The sequence below is a fragment of the Procambarus clarkii genome, chromosome 27, assembly GCF_040958095.1.
Source record: "Procambarus clarkii isolate CNS0578487 chromosome 27, FALCON_Pclarkii_2.0, whole genome shotgun sequence".
NCBI lineage: Eukaryota > Metazoa > Arthropoda > Malacostraca > Decapoda > Cambaridae > Procambarus > Procambarus clarkii.
In genome coordinates this window covers 6,285,728-6,311,937 of record NC_091176.1, presented here as the reverse complement: position 1 = coordinate 6,311,937, position 26,210 = coordinate 6,285,728, and the positions used below count along the sequence as shown (strand labels likewise).

General features: G+C 46.4%; 1 protein-coding gene across 3 annotated transcripts in view; it reads right to left on the bottom strand.

Annotated features, from left to right (window-relative positions):
* Positions 1-5,342: 5,342 nt before the first annotated feature.
* Positions 5,343-26,210, bottom strand: part of LOC123762748 (NBAS subunit of NRZ tethering complex-like) — a 504,795-nt gene continuing 483,927 nt past the window's right edge. For all 3 annotated transcript variants that reach the window (XM_069332294.1, XM_069332295.1, XM_045749508.2), the window contains 2 exons: positions 9,951-10,058; positions 5,343-9,524 (listed from right to left, as the gene is read on the bottom strand). In XM_069332294.1, the coding sequence (XP_069188395.1) occupies positions 9,363-9,524; positions 9,951-10,058 (270 nt within the window). In that variant the 3' untranslated portion in view covers positions 5,343-9,362. The remainder of the gene's footprint in view (positions 9,525-9,950; positions 10,059-26,210) is intronic.

Below are 26,210 nucleotides of genomic sequence, written 5' to 3'. Positions count from 1 at the left end.
TGTACCACTTACGCACAAAGACACAACATTGGAGAGGTGATGGAAAAAGTAAGGGGACGAAAGGAACATCAGAGTGAATCAAGAGAGCAGAAGAGTTATGGGCTCTTAAAGACTAAATAATCACCAATCAATAGAAGTAAATAAATAACTAACCACACGTTAGACAACTACTTTCTGTGACAAATTTACTCCACTTCTCCCCTCTTCCTTCCAAGATAACCTCCCCAAACCAGCCTTTCCCCACCATGATCTCCCTCCCCCCCAATCCAGCTCCCCTCCCCATAACCCTGACAGCCTGGACATCTAGGTACAGTACTGTAATTGCAAAACCAAAATCGAGCATTTCCGACGCCATTAGAAAAGTTGGGAGACCTGTGGAGGAAAATAAATAAATAATAAATAAATGTTTATTTAGGTAAGGTACATACATACAAGAAATTTTTACAAAGATTGGTGGACTTATAGATAGAGCTAGTACATACAATGCCTAAAGCCACTATTAGCTAGCCACTAAAACCTGACTCCAATAACTAATAATTAAATATACACTTCGATAGCTATGAAGGACCACCACTTTTTGAGAAAAAGTGGAAAACAAAATAAGACAATGGAAAAACTGATCCCAAGAACTAGTGTCCTATGGATTTTAGTGAAACTGTATTTATATAATTGGATTCAAATTAACTTACACAAAATTGGGGGGTTACATGCTAAAAGATTAATACATCCCTAGCCTTATTCTGATGCTGGTTCTTCACCAGAGTAAATAAAATATGAAAGTAAATAAGGTTGCTTATATTAGATTAATTGGAGGTGAATGCACCTCAATATACTGCTGGATAGAATAGTACAGTATATATAGATCAATGGGTTAATATAATAGATCTCTTTGGGAGATCACTACTGTAACTACAGAGTTATTGCTACAGATAAAAAAAGTGACAGCTTAGCTGTAAATCTAGAGAGGTGTAATCGGTTGCTACACTCCACCGACGACGTGTTGCATAGGGTAAATTGTTGCACATGAAGGTGGAGAAGCCTAGCACCTCGGTTGGTGTCGCCTTGGTACTGAAAGGCATTGTAGAAATTGTAGTATGCATTGTACATTGTAGAAATCGTCTACATAATAGGTAACTACAAATGCATCCTAAATTATAAGGATAACTATAAAAATCATCAGCTAATATCTGTGCAATTTATATTCAAGCACTGTAAATTCTTTCTGAAGAAAATAATGAAAATAATCATCTATTTAGACGGTAAATTTACTAAAGACACGTACGGGATTTTATTATTTTTTATACGGCTTAACGACAACTAGCCTAAATGTTAACTGTGGCCACATGATAAACAGGTGAACCTAGCTGCCGAGCCGCGTGTCCGTTGATATGGAAACTTGAGCAATTCTTCGTCCTCCAGCTGCTGCTTGAAAGGTGTTGACTTTGGAATTGCAGATATGCTAGTCTGGGACACAGCTATTGTGCCAGATAACGTGGCACCGCTCTACTGGTTGTGGGAGCGAAATAAGTAGGATCAAAACGTAGCTCTGCTACATGCTGTCAATGGCGTCCGAGACGTGCTTTCTCATTCTCTCATGTTGTGACGCTCTCCCGTCTTCCCCCTCTTCCTTATTGCGCATGCGCGGCTCTCGATAGACATCTTGAGCGTAAATGGATATGTATATATCGCAATTGACTAAAGAAGGAAGAAGTAGTGACGAGTATTAATATCACATTAAATTTTTCTGTGATAAAATAGAATTTCTCGTAACATAAATTGGCTTATTAAAGTTGTGCAACTGATCGAGGAAATTAAAGTAAAATCATTTACATTAAAGTAATTTCCTCTAGAATGTTTAATATCAACTAAAAGGAGTTCCAGTAAGTAGTAGTATACTACGAAATTAAACTTATTAGTAAGTAACTATTTTTAGTAAAGGAAATGATAAACTGGACTCTTGTTATAAATCCAACTAAATGTGGAGAGAATTCATGTTACTTCCTATCGTTCCTCACGTCGTCACTCTGACTAGGAAGAATCTGGCAATATGTGTAAATAAATCATGATAATGATTAAATCTACAAGTTAGTAATTTTAGTAACTACTTGTGGTTAATACAAAGGTTGCATAAAATACAAAGATGTATAAAACTATTGGTTATTTCCAACAAGACCGAGGAAGGCGGGAAGGACGAGGAGAGGAAGAGGGCAAACACGCGAACATAAGACACGTTAGCATAAGGCAGGAGGTGGCGAACTTGGCGACTCGCCTCGCCTCAGGAAAAGACAAACGTTCCTGGTGCTTCAAGTTGAGGACGGCCGCCTCAACCTTGTAATGCACACACGCGCGGGAGAAGGCAGGGTGGGCCTCACCGCAATTGAGGTAGCAAGCCTGGGAAAAGTGCACTCCAACTTAAAGTGACCCTCGTCCCCACACATAGGAGAGAGAGAGACAGTACTGGAGCAGCGGAGGACTCCATGACCAAACCTCCAGCAATTATTACAGAGCCGAGGAGAGCAAATGTACTCCTGGACAGAGCACCTGGCACCAGCAAGAATGACAGAGGGCGCAAGGGTCCTACCATCAAAGGTAATCTTCACAACCCGACGGGGCTGACGGCGATGACCACGAGGAGGACGAGTAAACGTGTTTACCTGGAGGACAGAATGGCCCTGGGCTTCGAGGATATGCCAAATATCATCGTGGCAGTCCTGTAGATTCCGAACACCGGTTGTAACATGGGGCCGGAGGAGAAAAGTGCCAACACTGGCCTTCAACCGAGCGTTCTTGGAGACCCGAACAGGGGTCTCGCCAAGGCAGGATAAGGCAGCCAAGTGGGAGGCTGCATCCTGAGAAGGAGCAGCAACAACACGTGTACCGAGACGGGTGGGGTTGAAAGTAAGAGAGGCATCTACGGAATCAACAAGATGCCTATGGAGGGAGAAATTGTCAAGAAGCGTAGAATCAAGAGGGAGGAGATCAAAGTATTTGGCTCATAAAGCGGGACCAAACAAGGCTTGATACGCATCAGTACGGGAAGAAATCGAGCGAGTGCGGCCATGGCGTGGACGGCGTTGAGAACCCCCAGAGAGAGAGGGGTAAAAGGCGCAGTAGTCACAACGAGAGTCTGAGCTGTGCCAGGGGACAAGGTGGTCATCACTGGGAGCTTGTGGCTTGACCCAACCACAGAGGGAGGAGAGCCGAGGGGAGTAGGCAGGAAGGTCAAAGGAGGAGCAAGGTCGGGGCCCAATGCAGCGGTGGCTACAGAGCCCGGTCTTCCAATACAGTCAGACTCGGGAGCTTGGTCGCCCACCCCAGGAGCCTGAGAGAGTACAAGAGGAACATTCACAGACAAAGATGAGAAGTAACACTTTCATTTACGAATGTGCCCCCACACCCACCATGGAGCCACAATTAGAGGCAGGACACCCAACAAGAAGCTATCGCCGATCATGCCGGGTCCCCCTAGGGGTGCATCGTGAGTATACGCCCCACAAACTCCACCTTAAGAATCGAGATCGGGTTCAGTGACGAAAGGGGGATTGACAATAAAAGGTTCCCCTCGCTCGAGACATTGGGTACTACAGTTCTACGGGTGCAAAAGTATGCCTCCTCAAACACCCGGGCATCAAAACAAAAGAAGGCCAAAAGAATGATCAAAACAGGCACAACATTAGCAGGAAATGACAACGAAAAAGGAGAAGAGGAAGGAAAATGAAACAAAAGGAAAAGGGAAAGGTGTCCAGCAGAATTAGAGAGGACAGCAGCAGGAGCACAAGGCCACAAATGGACACAGGACTGTCTTAAGGAGCATCACACTCCGGCAGCCGCCCACCAAGCCCCCTCATGGCAACAACGAGCTGGACAGGGAGGGGAAACTGTCTAGAAGAGAGGGAGCCACAGGAAAATGACCGAGTTTGGATATTAAACAGGCAGCGCCAGAAACCAAGGCTGGGGCAGCCACCAAGAAGCCAGAAGGATCACTCTTGTAGCAACAATATTAAGAAATAATATACTTGCTCCATATTCTCATTAGCTTAATTGCAGATAATTAGATGTTCTTGTTAAGTCCTCATAACCTATCATTAAGTGTTCCACATTCCAATAAGTTCTACACTAATCCTAGGTCCACTAATTACAGTTTCCAAGTGTACAAATAATTGCAATCAATATCTCTTCCCAACCTGCTAGATGTTGGTCAGTTTGGCCAAAATGAGGAGAAGCGTGTAATATAAGCCAATGGAGTTAGTCTAATTCAGATTCTCGAGTGATACTGCAGATCTTCAGCACCACTGACATTCACCAGGAATAATGTAACACTCGACGAGTCTATTTCCTCCTCTTTCAAGATGCTACAACTTCATCACAGTGCAGACAGCCAGGTTCTGACCACATTTTATTATATAAATATATCACACTAAACAATATTGAATAATATTACTGTAAAGCAACTTAAAAAAAAAACAGAGACATTGAAACAATTAGGTAATATCTTTGTGGCAACTCCTGCCTGACAGCTCAGGTGGAGCAGACCATCACCAACAATTGCTCTGTCAATGCCTCTTTTTTGCCAGAATTCCCCACCCTACTGTGGCCAAAATATGCCACCTACGATTTTTTTTTTATTATTTTTCCTGTGACCAGGAAACACAAATGAACACTTTTATGTGACAAAATATATTTTTAAATTTTTGTTGTTGCGCCTGTGGGTGTTGAAGGCCAAATAGCCCAGAGCAGCCTAGGGGTTTAGGGAGCCACAAGGGGCTCCCCTCAGAAAATATAATGCTGTACCATATGTATACAATGTTATATAACCCAATATATATACACTATTTTGTATGACAATTATTATTATGACAATTTTGAAAGGCTAAAACAGATACAAGTGACAAAAATTAAGACACAAACTTGTTGGCTAAGTTAACAGAATAGTCTCAAGAAAAGAGGGAGGACTTGATAGATATCAGTTTACAGGAGTACCACTGGGTGGAGGAAATACAATGATACGGAGGAGGAGAATGGTAAAGACACAGTGCCTATGCCAAGTGAAGAGTCTAGGGAAATAATGAACAAGTTTAAGGGCTGCTTTGCAACAATAGTTTTACTGAAAGAAGAACCGAGTTTGATGCTATTGCAATGGTGGCCATGTAAAATTCTTATGTGCAAATCTTAAGTATCAGGAAAATTGACATAAAATAATACACACATAAAAGACTTAGCAGACAGCTACTAAGCGACCTAATACTGAGGCAGCTGCTTCAGGTTTCAGTGAACCGAGCACTTCAAAAACACTTCTTCATACATTTGTAAACATTTTATGAGGACCAAAAAATACTATTACAGTAAGAAAGTATTTATATAATTATTTTTTCCAGACACAACCATTACATCAGCAAAACAGAACTATGCATTTATTCTTGGGAAAATAAAACCAAATTTCTTAGCAACATAGGGAAACTGTACAGTATATTGATTACATCAATGAAATTACAGTAAACGCTTTAAATCCTAAATAAAATTTTGTCCATGAAAAAGTATAATTACACTGCCTACTGATTGGAAATGTATTCAATACAGAAAGAGTACAATTTTTGAAACCTAATACAGTATAATGCATTTCTCTACTGCTTAAATATCTATCCAACAGGATATTGTCTACACAGTGGTGCAACACTTGGAGCAACTCTTCAGGTATTTAATTACTGCACTGTGCCGCCCTACATAACACGGGGGTATGGCGGTGCGCCACCCGACATGTGAGCGATGTTAGGATATAGTAAGATTCAAAACGTGTACGCTGTTTGTTGGATACGAAATAGACGCCCGAGACCTCCAGTGAGAGGCAGCCATCTTGAAAAAGAATTCCCAACATGCCCCAGGATCTCAGGTTGGCTCAGTTCTGAGTGAGCAAACATAGCTGGCGCACGCGCCTCCGACTCCCAATCCCTTGTTGAACGATTTTGTCATTGATCATTTCCTAGATCTTTTCAAGACTATCTTACACTTCACAAGTGTGGCTACATACCACCTCCAGGAACTAACGCCAAAGGTGTACATGAGTGCATTGTTTGCAAGCACACAGAAGTGTATGACTGTAAATAGTGTGAGTGTACATAGTGTAAATTGAATATTGAAATATTGAACAAGTAATATTGTGACAATAAACATGTTTTGTGGACATATTAGTGACATGTATCACAGTTGCTTGGAACATTATGAATGTTCTACTGTATACATATTATAAAGGACACAAATGTGCATCAGATACAATAAAAACAAGTAATAAGAAAGCATTGAAACTGCATTGAAAAAATGAATGAAAATATATTTGTGGCAACTCGCAAGTTTTGAATTGCTCGCGTGACTGCCTCTGGGAGCTTCTTGCACGAGCGAACACGTATCGTTGACGTCACATTGCATCTTCTCCACAGCCAAAGTTGTTTTTTATATACTGTATATATATTTATTTTTACATGTACATGTTCAGGGAAGGGATTTTAACAATTTACAAAGAATTAATTTTGGGGGGGAGAAGAACACTTTATTTTCCTCACACCACCAGAATGTCACAATAAAAGCCGCGCAGCACAAAGGTTAAGCCCTATATTTAATTGCAATATATTTGATGTAAACACCTGCATGAAAAATATTTACTTGACAATACTACATTTAATGGATAAATATATCAGTGTAAGTCTGACTAAAATTGCACCATTATGTGTATGAATATTCCACTGTACTATTTATGTATATTTGGGATAAGAATCTGGGATAACATAGAAGATAGAAATGCACACGGCTTTCAGATACACAATACTTTATTACAAATTATATTAGAATCTAAAAATATTATAATGAAAGTATTGAAATATGCAGTGCATTTTACATTTCAATTTTATATTCACCACACTTCAACTGGAATAGTCATTTAACTCTTAGAGGATGAATTATGTCATACAACATACTGTACTTAGGGATATTCCAAGTAAATATGGCTTTCATCACAATATTTTTCTTTACAGATATTTAAGGAAATTGGCTTTTACTTATAAATATTGTACCTTGTATCACATTAGCTCAAGCAGGCTAACATTTTTCATAATTGTTTTCCTATAATGCCTCGAGTATCAATGATCTCCAAATGTGTTAAAAATTTAAACTGCATGACAATACAGTATTTGAATAGTTTCATGAATTTTCGGTTATCTTTATTAAGACCTGTATTTTATCGCCAATTTTTGGTGCAAAATAGAGCACTGAAGTAGGCCGAGTGTGCAACTGCTGACGACATAAATATGGATATTTCATAGGATAAGTAAATTTTATCTTATCAAAATTATTAATATCAATGTCCATAGCTATACAATAATAGTATATATATATATAGTTTGCTAATGCTTATAATTTTAAAATGCACTATTCAAATAACGTGTGTTATTTTTTCACTGAACTGTTTAGTACATCTGCACATGCCATTGAAGTACCGTAATGAACTTGAAAGAGGGGAACCATTCAGCATAATTTCACAAGATATCATTACAAAGAACATTTACACCAAGTGTTGAAAAGAAGAAAGAGTGATTATGGAGGAGCAGTGTGCTTACAGATGCTTAGTGCTGCCTTGTGTACACATACAGTATGAATAAAAGTATATCTGAACAGTATATAATCACCAACTAAATGCAGGATGAAAGTATTCAAAGAAAAAGAGCCAGAACTGTATGGCCCATGTACTAACTTTGTTGCAATTTTAGACACCATTTGTGTACTTTGTCTAGAAATATCTTGAAATGTTATCACTAACACAGAAAATCCACACGAGCTGTGATGAGGATTTGAACCTATGCACTGGGTATTCCCAGACGCATGCTTTAGACAACTAGGCCACAATATGGAAAGGTATTGCAACCTTGGGTTCTGCTGAACCCATGAGAATTCTCAAGACTTCCATTGAAGCTGAACCAGGATTTCACACAATTCTCCCATGCACTCTGGCTCTGTCGTCCAGTATTTCTACCTCTGACGCCCCTCTTTTAACACACAGACACACAACACAGACCCTCAGATCTTTCTCCCTATTTGACTCTTGTAGGATTTCACCTCCCAGATGGTACCTTGTGTTCAGCCTTCTGCTCCCTTTGCCTAATTTCATTACTTTACACTTTCCTGAGTTGAACTTTAGCAGCCATTTTCTAGACCATTCCTCCAGTTTGTCCAGGTCATCCTGTAGTCTCTGTCTTTCTTCATCTGTTTTGATTCTTCTCATAATTTTTGCATCATCAGCAAACATTGAGAGGAATGAGTCATACCCTCTGGAAGGTCATTTACATATACTGTACCAGAAACAGGATGGGTCCGAGTACAGAGCCCTGTGGGACTCCGCTGGTGACATCTCGCCACTCTGATGCCCCCCCCCTCACCGTTACTCGCTGTTTCCTATTGCTTAGATACTCCCTTATCCACTGGAGCACCTTATCTTTTACTCCTGCCTGCTGCTCCAACTTTTTTAACAGCCTTTTGTGAGGTAATGTGTCAAAAAAAAAGCCTTTGACACAGTACCTCACAAACTCTTTAGCGTGGGTGGAACACGAACAAGGGGGACACAGGTGGAAACTTAGTACCCAGATGAGCCACAGAGACGTTAGAAAGAATTTTTTCAGTGTCAGGGTAGTTAACAAATGGAATGCATTAAGTAGTGTTGTGGTGGAGGCAGATTCCATACACAGTTTCAAATGTAGATATGATAGAGCCCAATAGGCTCAGGAATCTGTACACCAGTTGATTGACAGTTGCGAGGCGGGACCAAAGAGCCAGAGCTCAACCCCCGCAAACACAACTAGGTGAGTACACACAAACCACATTAACGTGATATATATTGATGAGAAAATCCACTGGAGCCGTGATGAGGATTCGAACCTATGCGCTGGGTATTCCCAGATGCACGCTCTGGATGACTAGGCCACGGCATGGAAAAGATTGAAACCTGGGAATCAGCTTGCAAGATAGACGTCAGAGGTAGAACTACTGGACGACAGAGCCAGAGTGCATGGGGGAATTGTGTGAAATCCTGGTTCGACTTCAGTGGAAGTCTTGGGAATCCTCGTGGGTATTGCAGAACCCAAGGTTGCAATTCCTTTCCATGTTGTGGCCTAGTTGTCTAGAGCATGCGTCTGGGAATACCCAGCACATAGGTTTGAATCCTCATCAAGGCTCCTGTGGATTTTCTCATTGATATGTAACACATTACCGAGATTTCTCTGTGTACTAACACACTTTAATGTTGCTTTTTCAATATGAATGCATTAACTACTTAAAATTACAAACTTTGCTGCTGCTGTTTTAAATTTCTTATTAATGTTGATTTAAAGCCATTTTTTGTATGTCTGTAATGCTGATGTCATTGTCTGAAGTGCCTTCGGTACGGAGGTCTGAGTAATAGTTAAACTGGCTGCCTCTTTATAGTGACCAGCATCACATAATTGCTGCACTGCTGACTTCAACATAGTGTTGTCCCCAGTCTCAACCTAGGTAGAAAAAAAAAAGTTTATCCTGTATATTCAAGAAAATCACTATTATCTGATAAATGATTACAGTATTAAAATAGTTACAAAAAAAAAATCTTTTTAAATTCATTAGTCCACCTGATTTTTTTTTTTTTTAATTTTGATGCATAAACTTTCAAATAATTATCATTGATCAACTAAATTTTGTAAATTCTTGAAACAAGCCTTTTTGCCTCCTGATTCATATTTCAACTCTTCTCATATTTACTGCCACAACCCTTTTTTACTGTTTCTTTTGTGGATTTGTCTAATACCAATTTAGCATCCAAAACTAAAACAGGTATAGTGATGAACACTATAGAACAGAAAATTAGCTATATTTACGACAAAAAAAAGTGCAAATCAAAAAAATAAGCAAGAGAGGCAAGCAAGAAGACAGTAACTTACCAAATGGGCAACAAGTGGACCATACATTGGTGTGGGCAGACAGTGAGGCACCAGCTCACGGGTGATCACCCAACAAAGCAGATCTCCATCGTAGTCACATTCTTTCACCTAAAATACAGCATTTCAGAAAAATAAAACTACCATGAAAATGGTTAGCAGCCTAACAGAAAACTGCAAGCAACTAATCTAAAACTGAGAGAAAAATAACATCCTTGATTAAACCTATTATATACCAGTAGTGTACACACAGTGACTGACCTGCCAACTGACCACCTTGGGAAAGATAGTCTGATTATATGGGACTGTACAGTACTTGCAGCTTCTCTACAGTCGACAACAAAAAATTGGCCCTCAAGGTGAAAGACTTGTAATTTAGTGTCAGCAATAGGAATAGAAAACAGTTAATGTCAGTATTTGTCATGACTGAGGTACAGACTAAATAAATCAAGAAACTTGCCTCAAGAATCCAGCATTGAATGTAATGAAACGCCAGTTTCTAGGTGAGCCCCGGAGGCTCCCTGAAGCTAACACACACTGATCAGTACCATACTATTTAATACCCAGTCGCAGAGTTCTATTTGTCTACTAGGGACTACGAGCCAGAACCTGGTCCCCTCAGACAGGTGCAGGGAACGATGGCCTATGATCACTTTACATTTAAAGGTAATCATCTTTGCCATCCCCTTGGGAGGCCACACAGAAAAAAGGTCGATCAAAACAAACCACTGCATGGTTAAAAAAATGAGACCACAACCCCAAAATTGTCAAAAGAACTCCAACAATAAAAACAAAATAAAATTTTTGTGAAACTAGCCCCCACTAATTTGCTCCTCCCCCACCCTGACCCACCTCCTTCCCTCCTCGCTGGAGACAGGAGAGGGAGCTGGTTTGGGTCAGCTGGGCCCCACACTGATCAGTTCTATACTGATGTCTGGGCCTTTTGGTTGTTCGTCACTCTGGTTCTGGTTTCCCGTGTTCGAGTAGTGTTTTTGCTTTTGGGCTTGCCTCTTACACAGAAGTGTGTGCAAGCCCGGAGTTTAGTGTACTGGAGCTGCATGTGCTCAAGGTTTTTTTCCTGGGCACTCTGTAAGTACTACCCTTTTGTGGTCCGGGTTGCCTTTCCTGGGGAGTTCATGACACACTACCTTTAGGGAGCTTCCTCACTTTGGTGGTTTGTGCCCTGCAGGTAAGCCAGTGGTCTGTGGCATCTGTCTTTCCTTGGATTTGAGTGTTATTTTGTCGGGAGGGGCACACTGTGGTCTGTGCGGCTCAATATTAAGGTAGCACATGGCACGCCGAAGTTTCTCCCGGGCTGCTTGTTTGGTGCGATTTGGTCTTGGGGGTTTCGTGGAGATTTTTTATTTATAGTTGGGTGGGTGAGCTTCATGTTCTGCTTCAGTACTGGGGATTTTATTCTTTTGGTTCTTGTGGTTTGTTTGTTTGGCTGCAGTCAGCTTCTTTTTTTCTGATGAAGAATGAGTTGGCAGGCTTTCGGAAGGGCCCTTTATTTGTGGATGTTTGGTTGGTTCGGCCGAGGATACATTATGCACTTTGTCCAGTGGTGTTTTTATGCCAGATTTCCTTTACCAGGGCTCATATTTCTCAGGTTGTTCGCATTGTCATTAAAGCTAGCCAGCTTATAGTCTACCCACATGCTCATGATGTCCAGAAGTACGCTGCTCTGATGGCTGTGTTTAATAATATGTCTTGGGCTGATATTCGAGCATGATGACTTTGGAGGTTCAACAGGGTCTTGGCTGCCAGGTATCTTGTTAATGTCTCTGGTCTTCTGCAGCCTTGTGTCACCGAGTCGTGTGCCGAGGCCGTCAGTCTGTCCTCAAGATCCTCAAGAACATCAGCACTAACTCTTAACACTTTCGCGCTTTAGATTAGAGATAACTCGTCGCCGTTTTTTCTTACGATTCCGCATAACAGCCTACTTTTGTAGTCCATCGAAAAAATATTTCTATAAATTCCATTTTCTAACCGAAATGGATGGGGATACTCTCAGATTTTTCTCCATGAAATAGTTTTCATGGAGTTTTCATGGAAATAGAAATCATGTTATAGTTTGGAAGGACAAGCGCCCCGTCTCTGTCATCACCAATATCCACAATGCCGACACTACTCAAGCACACCTGTTGATTGACGGTTGAGAGGCGGGACCAAAGAGCCAGAGCTCAACCCCCGCAAACACAACTAGGTGAGAACTAGGTGAGTACAGCGCAGGAAACGCGTTCGTAAACGTGACAGGAGAACTGGAGTAGAAATTGTGAAAATGAACAAACCAAAGGCCATAGTGGATTACAATAAGTTCATGAAAGGTGTTGATCATTTTGATCAAATGGTCAAATATTATGAGTTTGCAAGAAAAACCCACAAATGGACCAAGAAGATCACTTTCTATTTTCTGCAAATGACCATGCACAATGCATACGCATTGTATAACCACTACTCAACAGATACAAAAAACCAGCGTTGAATGTAATGAAACGCCATTTTCTGGGTGAGCCCCGGAGGCTCCCTGGAGCTTATCGGGCTAATGTATGTTATGTTAGACCGGGACATTAGCTAAGGAGTTCAGACCTACCAGGGACCAGCGCCAGAACCTGGCCCCTTCAGAGAGGTTTCAGGGAGCAATGGCCCTGGAAAACCCCATATGGTTGGGGGTTTTCCTTATCTGCCATCGACCGGGGTTAGGCACCCAGAAAGGTAGGCGTAACAAAACAAACCCCACATGGTAAGAAACTACAACAAAAACCGAACAGAGAGGTAGAAAACTCCCTACAATCCCAAGGAAACTAGCAAACAAGCAAACATCACACTTTACTGCCGCGCCGATCGTCCGCGCAGCCCTCCCCACCCCTGGAGGGGGAGGGGGGAGCCCCGGATCTACCGCGCCGGCTGCCAAGCTCCAGTTCGGAAGCTAAGCTTCAACCAACGCGAAAAAACCGCCGACCGGTGGGAGGGAGGGTTTCCAGGGAGCCTCCGGGGCTCACCCAGAAAATGGCGTTTCATTACATTCAACGCTGGTTTTCTGTGGGGAGCCCCTACGGCTCCCTGGAGCTTCATACCCAAAGAGAAGGAAAAGAAAGGGCTAACCCGGGAGGCGGCTGCCACAAACTCTGCAACGCAAAGCCAAGACAACCGGTCGCAAACCTGCGACCCAAGGCAACAAGAACGCCCAAGAACAGACGCACATATGGATGGGCGACCAAAAACCCGTGCTACCCACAAATCCCTGCGCCCGAAATGAGCCCGAGACGTCACCAACACAGCAGCAAAAGCTGCAAACGTCTGAACAGCACGGGCGCAAAGACAGACCGCAGGCTGGAAAAAGGAAAACACTGCGGACGACCTGGGAGACCCGAGCCCTGAAAACAGGGAACGAAGGAACCGGATCAACCACAGCGCATCCCTAGACACGGTACGCCGGCAACAGCAAAAAGCACAACCGGACAACACAGGACGCACCCCCCGGCCAAACCAATCAAGCACCAATACCCCAAGAACCCCTCCGGAAAGCAGCCGTCACAACCGGCGCCAGGACAGAGAAAGGCTGCACACCTATAAAGCTACCACCAGTACCAAAGAGCAGGAAACTGAACCGAAGGGGCTACCACAAACTGAGGGGAAGATAAGAAGGCACCCTGAACAAGGACCAGGATGGCTCAGGCGACGCATGAGCAGGCCGGAGGGGAAACAAAACACGAGAAAACGTAAGAAACGTCATACTGTCTCCAAGACGAAGCTCGCAAGTGGGACACCGTCAACAAAGACACCTGAACACCATAGAGATGGTGATACCTGCGTCAAAATACCAGACGCGAAGAGCCAAGGAGAAGGCCGAACCAGTCACGGACAGGACCGATTCGGCCTGCTGAAAGAGGCGAAGCCTCAGGAAAAACGCCCCGGGTACGGACACCTATCAAGCAGCGTCTGAAAAGAAGGCCGGGCCGGCCACCAAGGAACCATAAGGACTGTTCTCGTGGGAATGGGCTGCAACCGAGCCAGAACCCGAAGCAACAGCTGGACCGGGAGAAGAGGAACAGGTACCCCCCACCTCGACCAGTCCTGCCGAAAGCCTCCACCGTGAAGTCCTCGAAGGTGGGAAGGGCGCCACAAAATGGGCATCGCCTAGACCACGCCGACGTCCATGGCCAGGAGTCCATATGCCCGACAGAGCCAACAAAACGAATCGGCGACGACTGGCCAACCCACGAAGAGGAATGAACCGAGACAGCTGTCCGCCAGGACGCAGGACACACCCCGGACACGAACCACACGGTTAGCCAAACCCCTGTGGTACCGGCAAGAACCACCAGAGAACAGTCCAAACAGAGCTGAATGGTAGAGTACCTAGTGACCCAAACCCTCCGAAGCGCAAACCAGACAGCCAGGAACACCCGAACCGTGCTGTGAGCCCGACTGACAGAGACTCCATCAACCTCGGCCGACCTGGTGAGCACTGGTCACAAAGCCCCAGCCGAGAGACGACCCGTCCGTGAACACATCGAGCGAAGGCTCGGGGAGGTGCCAAGGCATGGAACCCCGAAAACCCCAAAGAGGAAGCTGGTGACGCAGCACCAACACAAGATCCCCGGAGGAACCCAAGGAATGCAAGAGGCGGAAGGGGAGTCTCTGCAGGAACCAACCGACGCCGTAGCCAAACCCGACTCCGCGGGCAGACAAGCACGCCGAAGTGCAGACTCCCGCACAACCGCCCAAGCAACCGCTGAGCAACCCGGGACCCCTCTCCTGAACAGCCAAAGGCGGGACCACAGCCGCAGTAACACTTCTGGAGGGAAGACAATGAGGGGCCCAAGAGCCGTAAACAAGGCCCAGGTCCGAACCCAGGACGGAAACAGATGGAAAAACCTCCAGATCACCAGGAAACCAAACCCGGCGATCTGGAAAGAACCATCCCCTGGCGAGCAGACAAGCGGACTGACTGGGAGCCCACACCAGCCAGTCGTCGAGGTAGGCCAGACACCGAATCTCAGACTCAGACAGGGCACTAAGATCCGGTAAAGATGCAAAGAGTATACGAAGTGCCCATGACAAAATAGGGAAGGCAATAAAAACCTGAAGCCCCACCACCAACCGTGCTAGCCCCAGAAAACTTGGAGAGGAACGTGCCAAGAAGTGACCTGGAGGTCCAGGGCCACCATCCATGCACCCGGCCCTAACAGAATCCGAACAGGAGACAACAGTCCTCTGAGGAGGGCAGAGGATCCAGGGCGCAGACTGAAGAAGTCCAGAAGAACTGCAGACGGGAAAAGCTCATGACTGCAAGGAGCAGACGGGAAGCCCAGAAGGATGGGGCGGATTGACCACGCCCCATGCACCCACGAAGAGGAAATGACGAAGCGCAGGGGAAGAAGCCCACCCCGCCAGCTCTGAACCCCCCCCAAGGGGGAGAAGCCGTCCTCCGACGCCAGTAGAGGCCGGAAGACAACCCAAAGCGCCCACCAACAGCGGGACCAAGCGAGAGGCAACAGAGCAAGCTACTCCCCCAGCGCCCAGTCAACAGAGAAGGGAACAGAACCCCTTCCGAAAGAAAAAGTACACTACCGAAGTCATGAGGAGAGACTATGGGAATGAAACCACACTTCGCTGGAAGATGAAGTGAGGGGAGACCTGATCACCACAGTCAAGATACCCAAGGGAATCGACAGGGTTGATAAGGACAGGCTATTTAACACAAGGGGCACACGCACTAGGGGACACAGGTGGAAATTGAGTACCCAAAAGAGCCACAGATAGATTTTTTTTTTTTTTTTTTTTTTTTAGTGTCAGAATGGGAACGGGAAAGCACTAGGAAGTAATGCGGTGACTCCACACACAAATAACGAGGCTGACCCCCATACCATGTCACATGGAGACATGACAGAGCCCAAAAGGCACAGGAACCTATACACCTGTTGATAGACGGTTGAGAGGCAGGACCAAGGAGCCAGAGCTCAACCCCCACAAGCACAACTAGGTGAGGACATATATTGTAAAAGCACAAGTCGCCGACTAGTGGCAGAGAGCACTACGCCGGCCAGGCAAAGAAGGCACAAAACTGCATCAAAAGGCCCACCTCGACAGCAAAACCACAAAGTCCCAGCACAACCACAACATGTGCCAAGACCCAAAAAGATCAGTCTGCAAGCCAGGAAGACCCCGGAACCCCAAAAGGCAGAACCGGGTCACACGAGGAAACAAAGTCCCCTGAACCCACAAAAGGGGGCCCAAGAGGAAGAAACCTCCAGAACGAAACCAAGGAACCCAAAGGAACCCAGAATCGAACAAGGGGGAGCCCAAACCACCACATTTGCCGGCGGAGAACACCACTGAAAGGCAAAGCACAGCCCCCAGCAGAACGCCCTGGGAAAACAGTCCCAACAGACCGAAAACCGAGGGGCAAGGTGTGGGAGCAAGCATACCAGCCAGGGGCACTGAGCCTAAACCCACATGCTCAGACCCAAAATCAACACCCAAACGTTCCCAGAGGAACAGGCAACGGCAAGAAAACACCAGAAAAACAAAGAAACGACAACTGGAGAACAAAAACCCTGACAAAAATTTGAAAACTCACCAGAGACGCTCGCTCGCACACCCAGACGCATGTAAACAAACCGCAACGCCGCCCTGGTGGCCACGCCGTGAAACCGGCAGACGAAAATGGCCGCCAGCAGGGGCTGTGACTGACGCTAAATACACAAAAACACGCCAGCAAATGTGGGAAGCTAGCAGACTGGATGGGCGAAAAACGTCGCCCAACAGCAGAAAAACCCCGGAAGGGGCAAAACCGCCCCAGAACTGCTAGCAGGCAACCCCCACAGCCCCGGGAACCAACAACAGAGGCCCCGGGGCAGAGCCATCCTCCAAGCCCTCCGCCCTTAAAGAAAAGCAAGAGTCCATGGAAAAGGCAACAAGAAAGGGCCGCTGGTAAGACTCAGAAGCCTTGGCAGGAGGCACAGGCTCAAACCTCCGTCCCCAACCCGAACGGGGCAGCCCCCGAAAACCGCCCGAGTCTCTGCCGCAACTAAACCCCGCCCCGACCCCGAAACCCGCAGACGGTCCGGAGCCGGGAACATGGAGAGAAAGGGGCGAGCAGCACCTAACCAAACGGGGCGGCCACGGGGCATTCGAGTGGGAAACCAACCTAGCATGTTGCAGCAACCTAACCTAGCTTGCAACACGGATGCCGCCTGTACTCTGAACAGTAACAACATCAGGAGAGTACTGGAGAACAAGCAGAGAATCACTCGCAAGACTCCGGGTCAAGGTGTCAGTGACCCAATAGGCAGCATGACGGAGGTAAAAATGGCGACTGTCACCCGGAGACAAGGGAACAGCAACCAACGATCCCGTACAAGACGGGTTGGAACCCGGAAGACACAATCAATGGTCCCCCGAGCCCAGACAGGGGTTTCCAGGGCCCGTAGGGTAACAACTACGGGAAGCCCGGGCAAGGTGTTGCTAACCGGTTAAGAAACCCAAACATAACAAGAGGGTATATTATAGCACTGAAAACCTCTGAGACGTGTACAAGCACGGGGGCCTAGCAGAGGGCCGCCAAACACTACCAGTGGAACTATAACCACCTTAGGCAGACCCCCACCAGGCATGAAAAATGAAAAACAAAAGAAAAACCCCGCAAAAGTACACCGTCTCCAGAGGCAACAGAAACCGGCCGCCGCTTAGGTGGCAGGCTGCGCAACACCTTGACGCCCTAACCAGCACAATACCAATCCCTACCCAGGGCCAAACAAGGGCCCCAAGCCCCAGCTGGCCCCAAGGGCGAGGCAAATGCCGAGCAGCAAGAACCTCTACGGGAATGGTTCCCGAACGCCCCAGGGAAGATAACCCTGTTACGCAAGGGCAGTACTCACAGGGCGCTTAGGGAAGTCAGCCACTAAGCACATGCAGCCCCGGCACTGATGAAGTACTCCTGGTCACCGCACAACACAACACACGGCAGTGAACGCCACACAAGGCAAACACCGCCTAGGAAACTGAGGCCAGAGAAGCGTCAATCCCGGTTGACATTAGCGAACAAACTGGAGCTTGGCAGCCGGCGCGGTAGGTCCGGGGCTCCCCCCTCCCCCTCCCGGGGTGGGGAGGGCTGCGCGGACGATCGGCGCGGCAGTAAAGTGTGATGTTTGCTTGTTTGCTAGTTTCCTTGGGATTGTAGGGAGTTTTCTACCTCTCTGTTCGGTTTTTGTTGTAGTTTCTTACCATGTGGGGTTTGTTTTGTTACGCCTACCTTTCTGGGTGCCTAACCCCGGTCGATGGCAGATAAGGAAAACCCCCAACCATATGGGGTTTTCCAGGGCCATTGCTCCCTGAAACCTCTCTGAAGGGGCCAGGTTCTGGCGCTGGTCCCTGGTAGGTCTGAACTCCTTAGCTAATGTCCCGGTCTAACATAACATACATTAGCCCGATAAGCTCCAGGGAGCCGTAGGGGCTCCCCACAGAAAAAGCATTAATGTAAAGAAACGCCATTTTCTGGGTGAGACCTGGAGGCTTCCCGGAGCTTATCTAGGCTGATATGAAACTATTAGACTTTGGAATAAGTTGATGTAAATGGAGTTCTTAGGCCTACTGGGGACCACGAGCCAAAACCTGGTCCCCCCCCCCCTCAGTAGAGGCACGAGGAGGAATGGCCTCTAGAAATGCACATGTGATTTGGAGCATTCTATGACTACCATTGACCGAGTCAGGCACCCAGAAAGGTAAGCATCCCAAAACAAACCTCTATTCTGGTTTAAACTACTACTAAAAGTCAAACGAGTGGACAGAATTCTCCAAGGAGAAACAAGCAAACAAGCATGACATCACCACATTCACACGCCACCATTTTGTGTTAGGCCATTTGCCAGCAAAGCTTGGGGAAGAGGGAGTCCAGACCCCTTGTGCCAGGTGACCCACACCTCCAGTTCGACAGGCTGGATGTCAAAACACACAAAAAAATGCGGACTGGATTATGCCGGGGAGCCTCCGAGTCTCACCCAGAAAATGGATGTTTCATTACATTCAATGCTGTTTTTTGGGGGAAGCCCCTTTGGCTCCCTGAAGCTACTTACCAAAAGATGAAAACAAAAGGGACTTACCCAGGAGGCGGTTGGCACTCGCCCCTTAATGCGAAGTCGAGACAACTCGCTGCAACGGCCGACCCAAAGCGACACAGGCCCTGACTAGGCCCCCGGAACTAGTGACCAGGTAGTACGCAGCCAGGACCCTATTCGACCACCAAAAACCCAGCGCCCGAATGTCAGCCCAAGACATGTTACCGAAGACTGCAGCAAGAGCAGCAAACTTACGAACGTCATGGGCACGGGGATAGACCACAGGCTGGCTAGACCAAATAACCCTGCGGACAACCTGGGAGACCCGAACCCTGGAACAGGGAATAAGGAAAACCGAATCGACCCAAAGCACGTCCCCGGACACAGAAGCTGTGGGGCACGCAAATAACGGCGGAGAGCCGCAACCAGACACAACACATGATGCACCTCCGGCCTCGCCAACCGAGCAGCAACAATCCATGGACCCCTCCGGAAAGCAGCTGTCTCATTCTTCGCTAGACAAAACGGAGATGGCTGCAAACTGAACAAATCTATCACCAGAGCGAAAAGAGCAGAAACCTCTGCGCCGAAGGAGAACATGAAACTCCCCGACCCGACCCCCGAAAGGCCAATGCCAACTGGAAAGAAAAGAGCCTTAGAGAGACAAGCCTGATCCAATGGGGCCTCTACAAACCAAGAGGAAGAGAAATAAGAGAGCACCCTGTCCAACGACGAGGACTTCTCAGTTGGAGCATGAGCAGGCCGGAGGTGAAACAATGCCCGAGACAGCTTGCGAAACGAAGCAGAAGTAACATCGATGCCGAAAGCAAGCTGCAGCGGCTCTGCCAAAGCCACACGATACAAGGAGACAGTATTCGCCATAAGATGATGGTCCTGAAACAACCATGAGAGAAAAGACAAGACCACCTGAACAGAAAGCGAAGTACACCTATGAATAGACAAAAAGAAATGGAAGGACCGCCAGGAAACTTCATACTGCTGCCAAGACGAAGCACGCAGGTGGAACACCATTAACGAAGCAACCTGATTACCATACAGATGGTAATTAGACCAGAGTAAAAAATACCAGATGCGAAGACTCAAGGAAAAGATCGAACCAGCCACGTAATGGACTGGAAGGATCATCTGAAAGAGGCGGAGCTATGGGAAAACCCCTGGGTTCGGACACCTAGCAAGGAACACCTGAAACCAAGGCTGGGCCGGCCACCAAGGAGCCAAGAGGACTACTCTTCCCTGGTACTTCTCCAAGCAAGCTAGGACCTGGAGTAACAGCTGAAATGAGGGAAAGAGGTACAGGTAACCCCACCTCGACCTGTTCTGCTGAAAAGCGCTGACCCCGACTGGCCTCGCAGTCAGGGAAGGGCGTCACATATACCGGGAGATACCTTGACCACGCCGACGCGAAAAGGTCCACCTCCGGGAGCCTGTACGTCCCGGCAGAGCCAACTGAATGAGTTGGCGTCAGCCGTTCATTCCGAGGACTGGGAATGAACTGAGACAAGGCCATCTACCAGGACGTTGGACACCCCTCGAACATGAACGGCCAGGAAAGCCAAACCCCGAGAACTCAGCAGACGAGTCACCTGAAGCGACCAGTCCCAAAGAGCCAAGGACCACATCGAACCCCTTCTCGGTTCAGGAACCGAGCTGGGGAACAGTCCAAATGGAGCCTGATCATCGATCTGCGAGCGACCCAAACCCTCCGAAGCGACATCCACACTAGCGCGAACTCCCACACCATGCTGTGAGCCCGACAGAGGGACGGACCTCACCGCCTTTGGCCAGCTTGGTGAGCACTGGTCGTAAAGCCCCAGCCAAGAGACAACGCATCCATGAACACATCGAGTGAGGGCTCAGGTAGGCGCCAAGGCCTTGAACCCCCAAAAAAAGAAGAGGGAGCCAGCAATGCAGCAACCGATGCAAAGTCCCCGGAGCCCAAACCCAGCGGGGGTGCAGACTGAACCAAGGTCGAAGCGACCAACACCCCCAAGTCCGAGTCCCAATAAGCAAAACGGGGTAGCCTTAGGGCTTCCGGGGTAGTAATCAACCTGGTGCATTGTAGCAACATAAATCTAGCATGCAATGCCTGAGCTGCCTACACCCATATAAAGTCACCAGCGGACTGGGTGAATTGAGTCACAAACAAGCAACAAGTCTCAGCAGGACTCAGGGTCGAAGGTGTCATCGACCCAACAGGCAACATGGAGGCAAAAACAGTGAGTCACCCTGAGACAAGGGGGACAGAGCAACCCTCAAACTCGCAAAAGGGGAAGAGGGCAACCCAGGGGTCGCATCCATTGGACCCCTTATGCCCCCATGGGGTTCCCAGGGCCCTTAGACTGGTAATGCTAAGGGGTAAGCCCAGGCAGGGTACTGCAAACTGGCACCCAAGTATATCAATCAAAACTGCTGAAAGCTGAATCCCTGGCTGGTTGGTTGATACCTAGGTTGATGGGGTTCTGGGAGTTCTTCTACTCCCCAAGCCCGGCCCGAGGCCAAGCTTGACTTGTGAGAGTTTGGTCCACTAGGCTGTTGCTTGGAGCAGCCCGCAGGCCCACGTACCCACAACAGCCCGGTTGGTCCGGCACTCCTTGGAGGAAACAATCTAGTTTCCTCTTGAAGATGTCCACGGTAGTTTCGGCAATATTTCTTATGCTCGCTGGGAGAGTGTTGAACGACCGTGGACCTCTGATGTTTATACAGTGTTCTCTGATTGTGCCTCTGGCACCCCTGCTCTTCACTGGTTGTATTCTGCACTTTCTTCCATATCGTTCACTCCAGTACGTTGTTATTTTTACTGTGTAGATTTGGTACTTGGCCCTCCAGTATCTTCCACGTGTATATTATTTGATATCTCTCTCGTCTTCTTTCTAGTGAGTACATTTGGAGGACTTTGAGATGATCCCAATAATCCCTGGGACGTGTCCACTCACGAGGGCCTAGCAGAGGGTACCAACAAGAACCCAGATATATCGAACCCAAGTCATAGATAGGGAGCAACGAACCAAAAGGCAGACCTCCCTCACCAGGCAGGAAAACAAAAAAGAAAAACCCCACAAGAGGACAACCTATCCAGGCGGAACAGAGCCGGTCACTATAATAGGTGATAACTAGCTGTGCAGTACCCTGCCATCTTACCAGTGCAAACTATCCCTTACCCTAATGGAAACAAGGGAGGAAGAAACCCCCAGCACACTCAGGGCAGTCAATTATCGAACTGCAAAAGACCAACAGAGGTAGACCCCAAGGTGACTTGTGAAAGATAACCCCAAGCTCCAAAGGCAAAATTAACAGGGTACTTAGGGAAGGGAATCCCTAAGCACATGCAGCAAGAGTACCAGTGAAGATTAGCCCCAGCTCACGCATCACCCTGAAGACAGCACTAAACACAAGGCCCAGCACCGAGACAAGAAACAGTAGCTGGAGTCACACGACAAAGCCTCAATCACATCAGCCGAGAACTGGAGGTGTGGGTCACCGGCGCGATGGGTCTGGGGCTCCCCCTTCCCCTTCCCAGGAAGAGGGGGAGCTGCGCAGATGGCAGGCGCGGCAACAGTGATGACGCCATGCTTGTTTCCTTGATTTTCTTAGGGGGAGTTCTGTCCACTCGTTTGACTTTTGGTAGTAAGCTTCAACCAGAATAGGGGTTTGTTTTGGGATGCTTATCTTTCTGGGTGCCCGACCCAGTCAATGGCAGACATAGAATGCTCTAAATCACACGTGCATTTCTATAGGCCATTGCTCCTTGTGCCTCTCTGAGGGGGGCCAGGCTCTGCCTTGTGGTCCCCGGTAAGCCTAAGAACTCCAGTCACACTAACTGATGCCAAAGTCTAAAAGTTTCTTATCAACCTGGATAAGCTCCGGGGACCCGAAGCGGCTTCCCTCAGAAAAGCAGTACGAGGACATGTTTAACACTCCAATAAATAGCATGAAAGTGGAGATCCAGACAACTTCTTTATGCGTGATATCCAAACCCCTGTAAATATAACTGTTATCACGAGCGTGGCAGATTTTGAGAGAGAAATTGACAACATGCCCATGCACTCAGTACCGAGTCCAGACTTATAGAATTTATATTTATAAAGAAAGGCAAAGTGCCAGTAGCACAGACACTCAGTATAGTGTGGAGGGAAGATTTTGGACACAGGGGAGATACTAGATGCGCTTAAATCAGCAGACATAGCCCCTCTTACACATTGGAGGTCTGCAACTGGTCTGTAAATAATTACAAACCAGTTACACTAGTGTCCCACATAATAAAAGTATTTGAGAGAGTGATCAGGAGTCAGGTCACCAGTTTCATGGAGACCAATGACCTTCACAACCTATACCAACATGGACTTAGAGCTGGAAGATCATGCCTCTCACAGCTACTTGACCACTACGACACAATCGATTTGATAATGGTCCAGGACGGACTGAAATGTCATCGTCTCTTCATTTTCTAGTATGTGGTTTGGTCAATACTATGACAAAATCACAGAGGCACTGGAAGAAAAACAGAATGCAGATGTGGTATACACGGACTTTGCAAAGTCCCCTCGATAAATGTGACCATGGAGTGATAGCACACAAATGGGAATAATTGGTAAAGTAGGACATTGGATACTCAATTATCTATCTAACAGAACACAAAAGAGTAATAGTCAACCACATAAAATTGAGTCCAAGCACAGTTAAAAGCTCTGTACCTTAAGGTACAGCCTATGCACCACTGCTTTTCCTTATTTTCATATCGGATATAGACAGAAATATAAGTCACAGCTTCGTATTATCCTGGGGAGCCGGTCGGCCGAGTGGACAGCACGCTGGACTTGTGATCCTGTGGTCCTGGGTTCGATCCCAGGCGCCGGCGAGAAACAATGGGCAGAGTTTCTTTCACCCTATGCCCCTGTTACCTAGCAGTAAAATAGGTACCTGGGTGTTAGTCAGCTGTCACGGGCTGCTTCCTGGGGGTGGAGGCCTGGTCGAGGACCGGGCCGCGGGGACACTAAAGCCTCGAAATCATCTCAAGATAACCTCAAGATATATCCTTTGCAGATGACACAAAAATCAGCATGAAAATTACCCCTGCTGAAGACATTGAAAAACTACAAGCAGATATTAATAAAGCTTTCGACTGGCAGAAAAAATAACATGATGTTTAACAGTGATAAATTCCATGTACTCAGATACGATAAAAATGAGAACCTTAAACATAATACAAGGTACAAAACATAATCAGATTTTGCCCATAGTAGGAAAGCAGCATGTCAAAGATTTGGGAATAATTATGTCTGATGCCCTAACGTTTAAGGAGCATAACCAAGCAAATATTGCATCAGCCAGAAAAATGATAGGATGGATTACGAGAACTTTCACATCCAGGGATTCCATCACAATGGTTGTACTATTCAAATCAATTGTGCTGTCCCATCTTGAGTACTGCTCAGTACTCACTTCCCCCTTCAGAGCAGGAGAGATTGCTGAAATAAAGGGAGTTCAGAGATCATATACAGCATACATAGACGTGATAAAGCCCCTAAATTATTGGGATCGTCTCAAAGCTCTACAAATGTACTCACAAGAAAGGAGACGAGAGTGATATCAAATAATATTCACGTGGAAAATACTGGAGGGCCAGGTCCCAAATCTATACAGTAAAATAACAACTTACTGGAGTGAACAATAGGGAAGCAAATGCAGAATAGAACCAGTGAAGAGCAGAGGTGCCATAAGGACAATCAGAGAACACTGTATAAACATCAGAGTTCCAAAGTTGTTCAACATCCTCCCAGCGAGTATATGAAATATTGCTGGAACAACCGTGGACATCTTCAAGAGAAAACTAGATAGTTTTCCTCAAGAAGTGCCAGACCAACCAGGCTGTGGTGGATATGTGGGCCTGCGGGGTGCTAAAGCAACAGCCTAGTGGATCAATCTCTCACAAGTCAAGCCTGGCCTTAGGCTGGGATTGAGGAGTAGAAGAACTCCCAGGACCCCATCAAGCAGTAAAGATTATGCTTATTTATATAGCTTGCCTAAAATGTAGCAACTATGGTAACTAGTGTAAACAGAAGAGATAAAGAATGCATAAATTAGTGATGTGATGTAAAAGAATGCTAAAACATTATATTGATGACTTACTAGGTAAGAAAAATGTTGCATCTAATTTGATTGGGTATGGAATGCGACTAATGAGGATGGGAATTTACCAGGAGCAACCATCTCCGAAGCGACCACAGGCGAGGACAGGAAGCCGGCAGCTTGTCAAAGGTCCCCCCCCCCTTTTTTCTGATGATTTTACAAAGCTGGATTTTGAACTTATTCATTATTTGACATTTACAACTTGAATGGGTGAGAGGTTCCATGGGTTTATAACCTTATAAGAGAAAAAGAATCTCCTGTTTTGTCCTGCATTGTGGCTTGTTGAGCTTGAAGCCACTGCTCCTTTTATGTGTTACATTTCTAATCTGTCTAATCTGTACACCAGTTGATTGACAGTTGAGAGGCGGGACCAAAGAGCCAAAGCTCAACCCCCGCAAGCACAATTAGGTGAGTATTTGATCTTTTAAAGAAGTAGTCTGGAACAATATCTTTTAAACTGTTCACTGTTTTAAAAGTTTTGATGATATCAATCCTGTCCTGTCTGATTAGTAATGTTGTTAGTCCTGTGGCTCTCAACTGTTTCTGATAAGTGTTGAATTATTTCCAAGATTATTTTTATCACCCAATACTGAACTTTCTCGAAACCAGATGTGTTCTTCTGAAGATGAGGTCTCCATGCTTTGATACAGTAGTCTAAATGGTAGCACATTAGAGATCTGTACAGTTGAATAACTACCTACTTTTCCTTGAAGTCAAACGTTTGTTTGACAAATCCACAAGGGCCGTGACGAGGATTCGAACCTGCGTCCGGGAGCATCCCAGACGCTGCCTTAATCGACTTTAATCGACTAGCTACGATATGGTTAAAAGAGTTGACCGAAGTTCTACTGAACTTACTGGATCCCGCAGCCTCTCCGAGACACAAACCAGGGTTTTACACAACTCCCCCCATGCACTCGAGCTATGTACAATAGGAATATGTTCTGTGTGTAATGATGTTTGTTTGACTATTCCCAGGGTTTGGTTGGCTTTATTTTACTGCAGCTCCCACTTGTGCAACTTTCAATGATTGGTGGATTCTGAATCCAAGGTT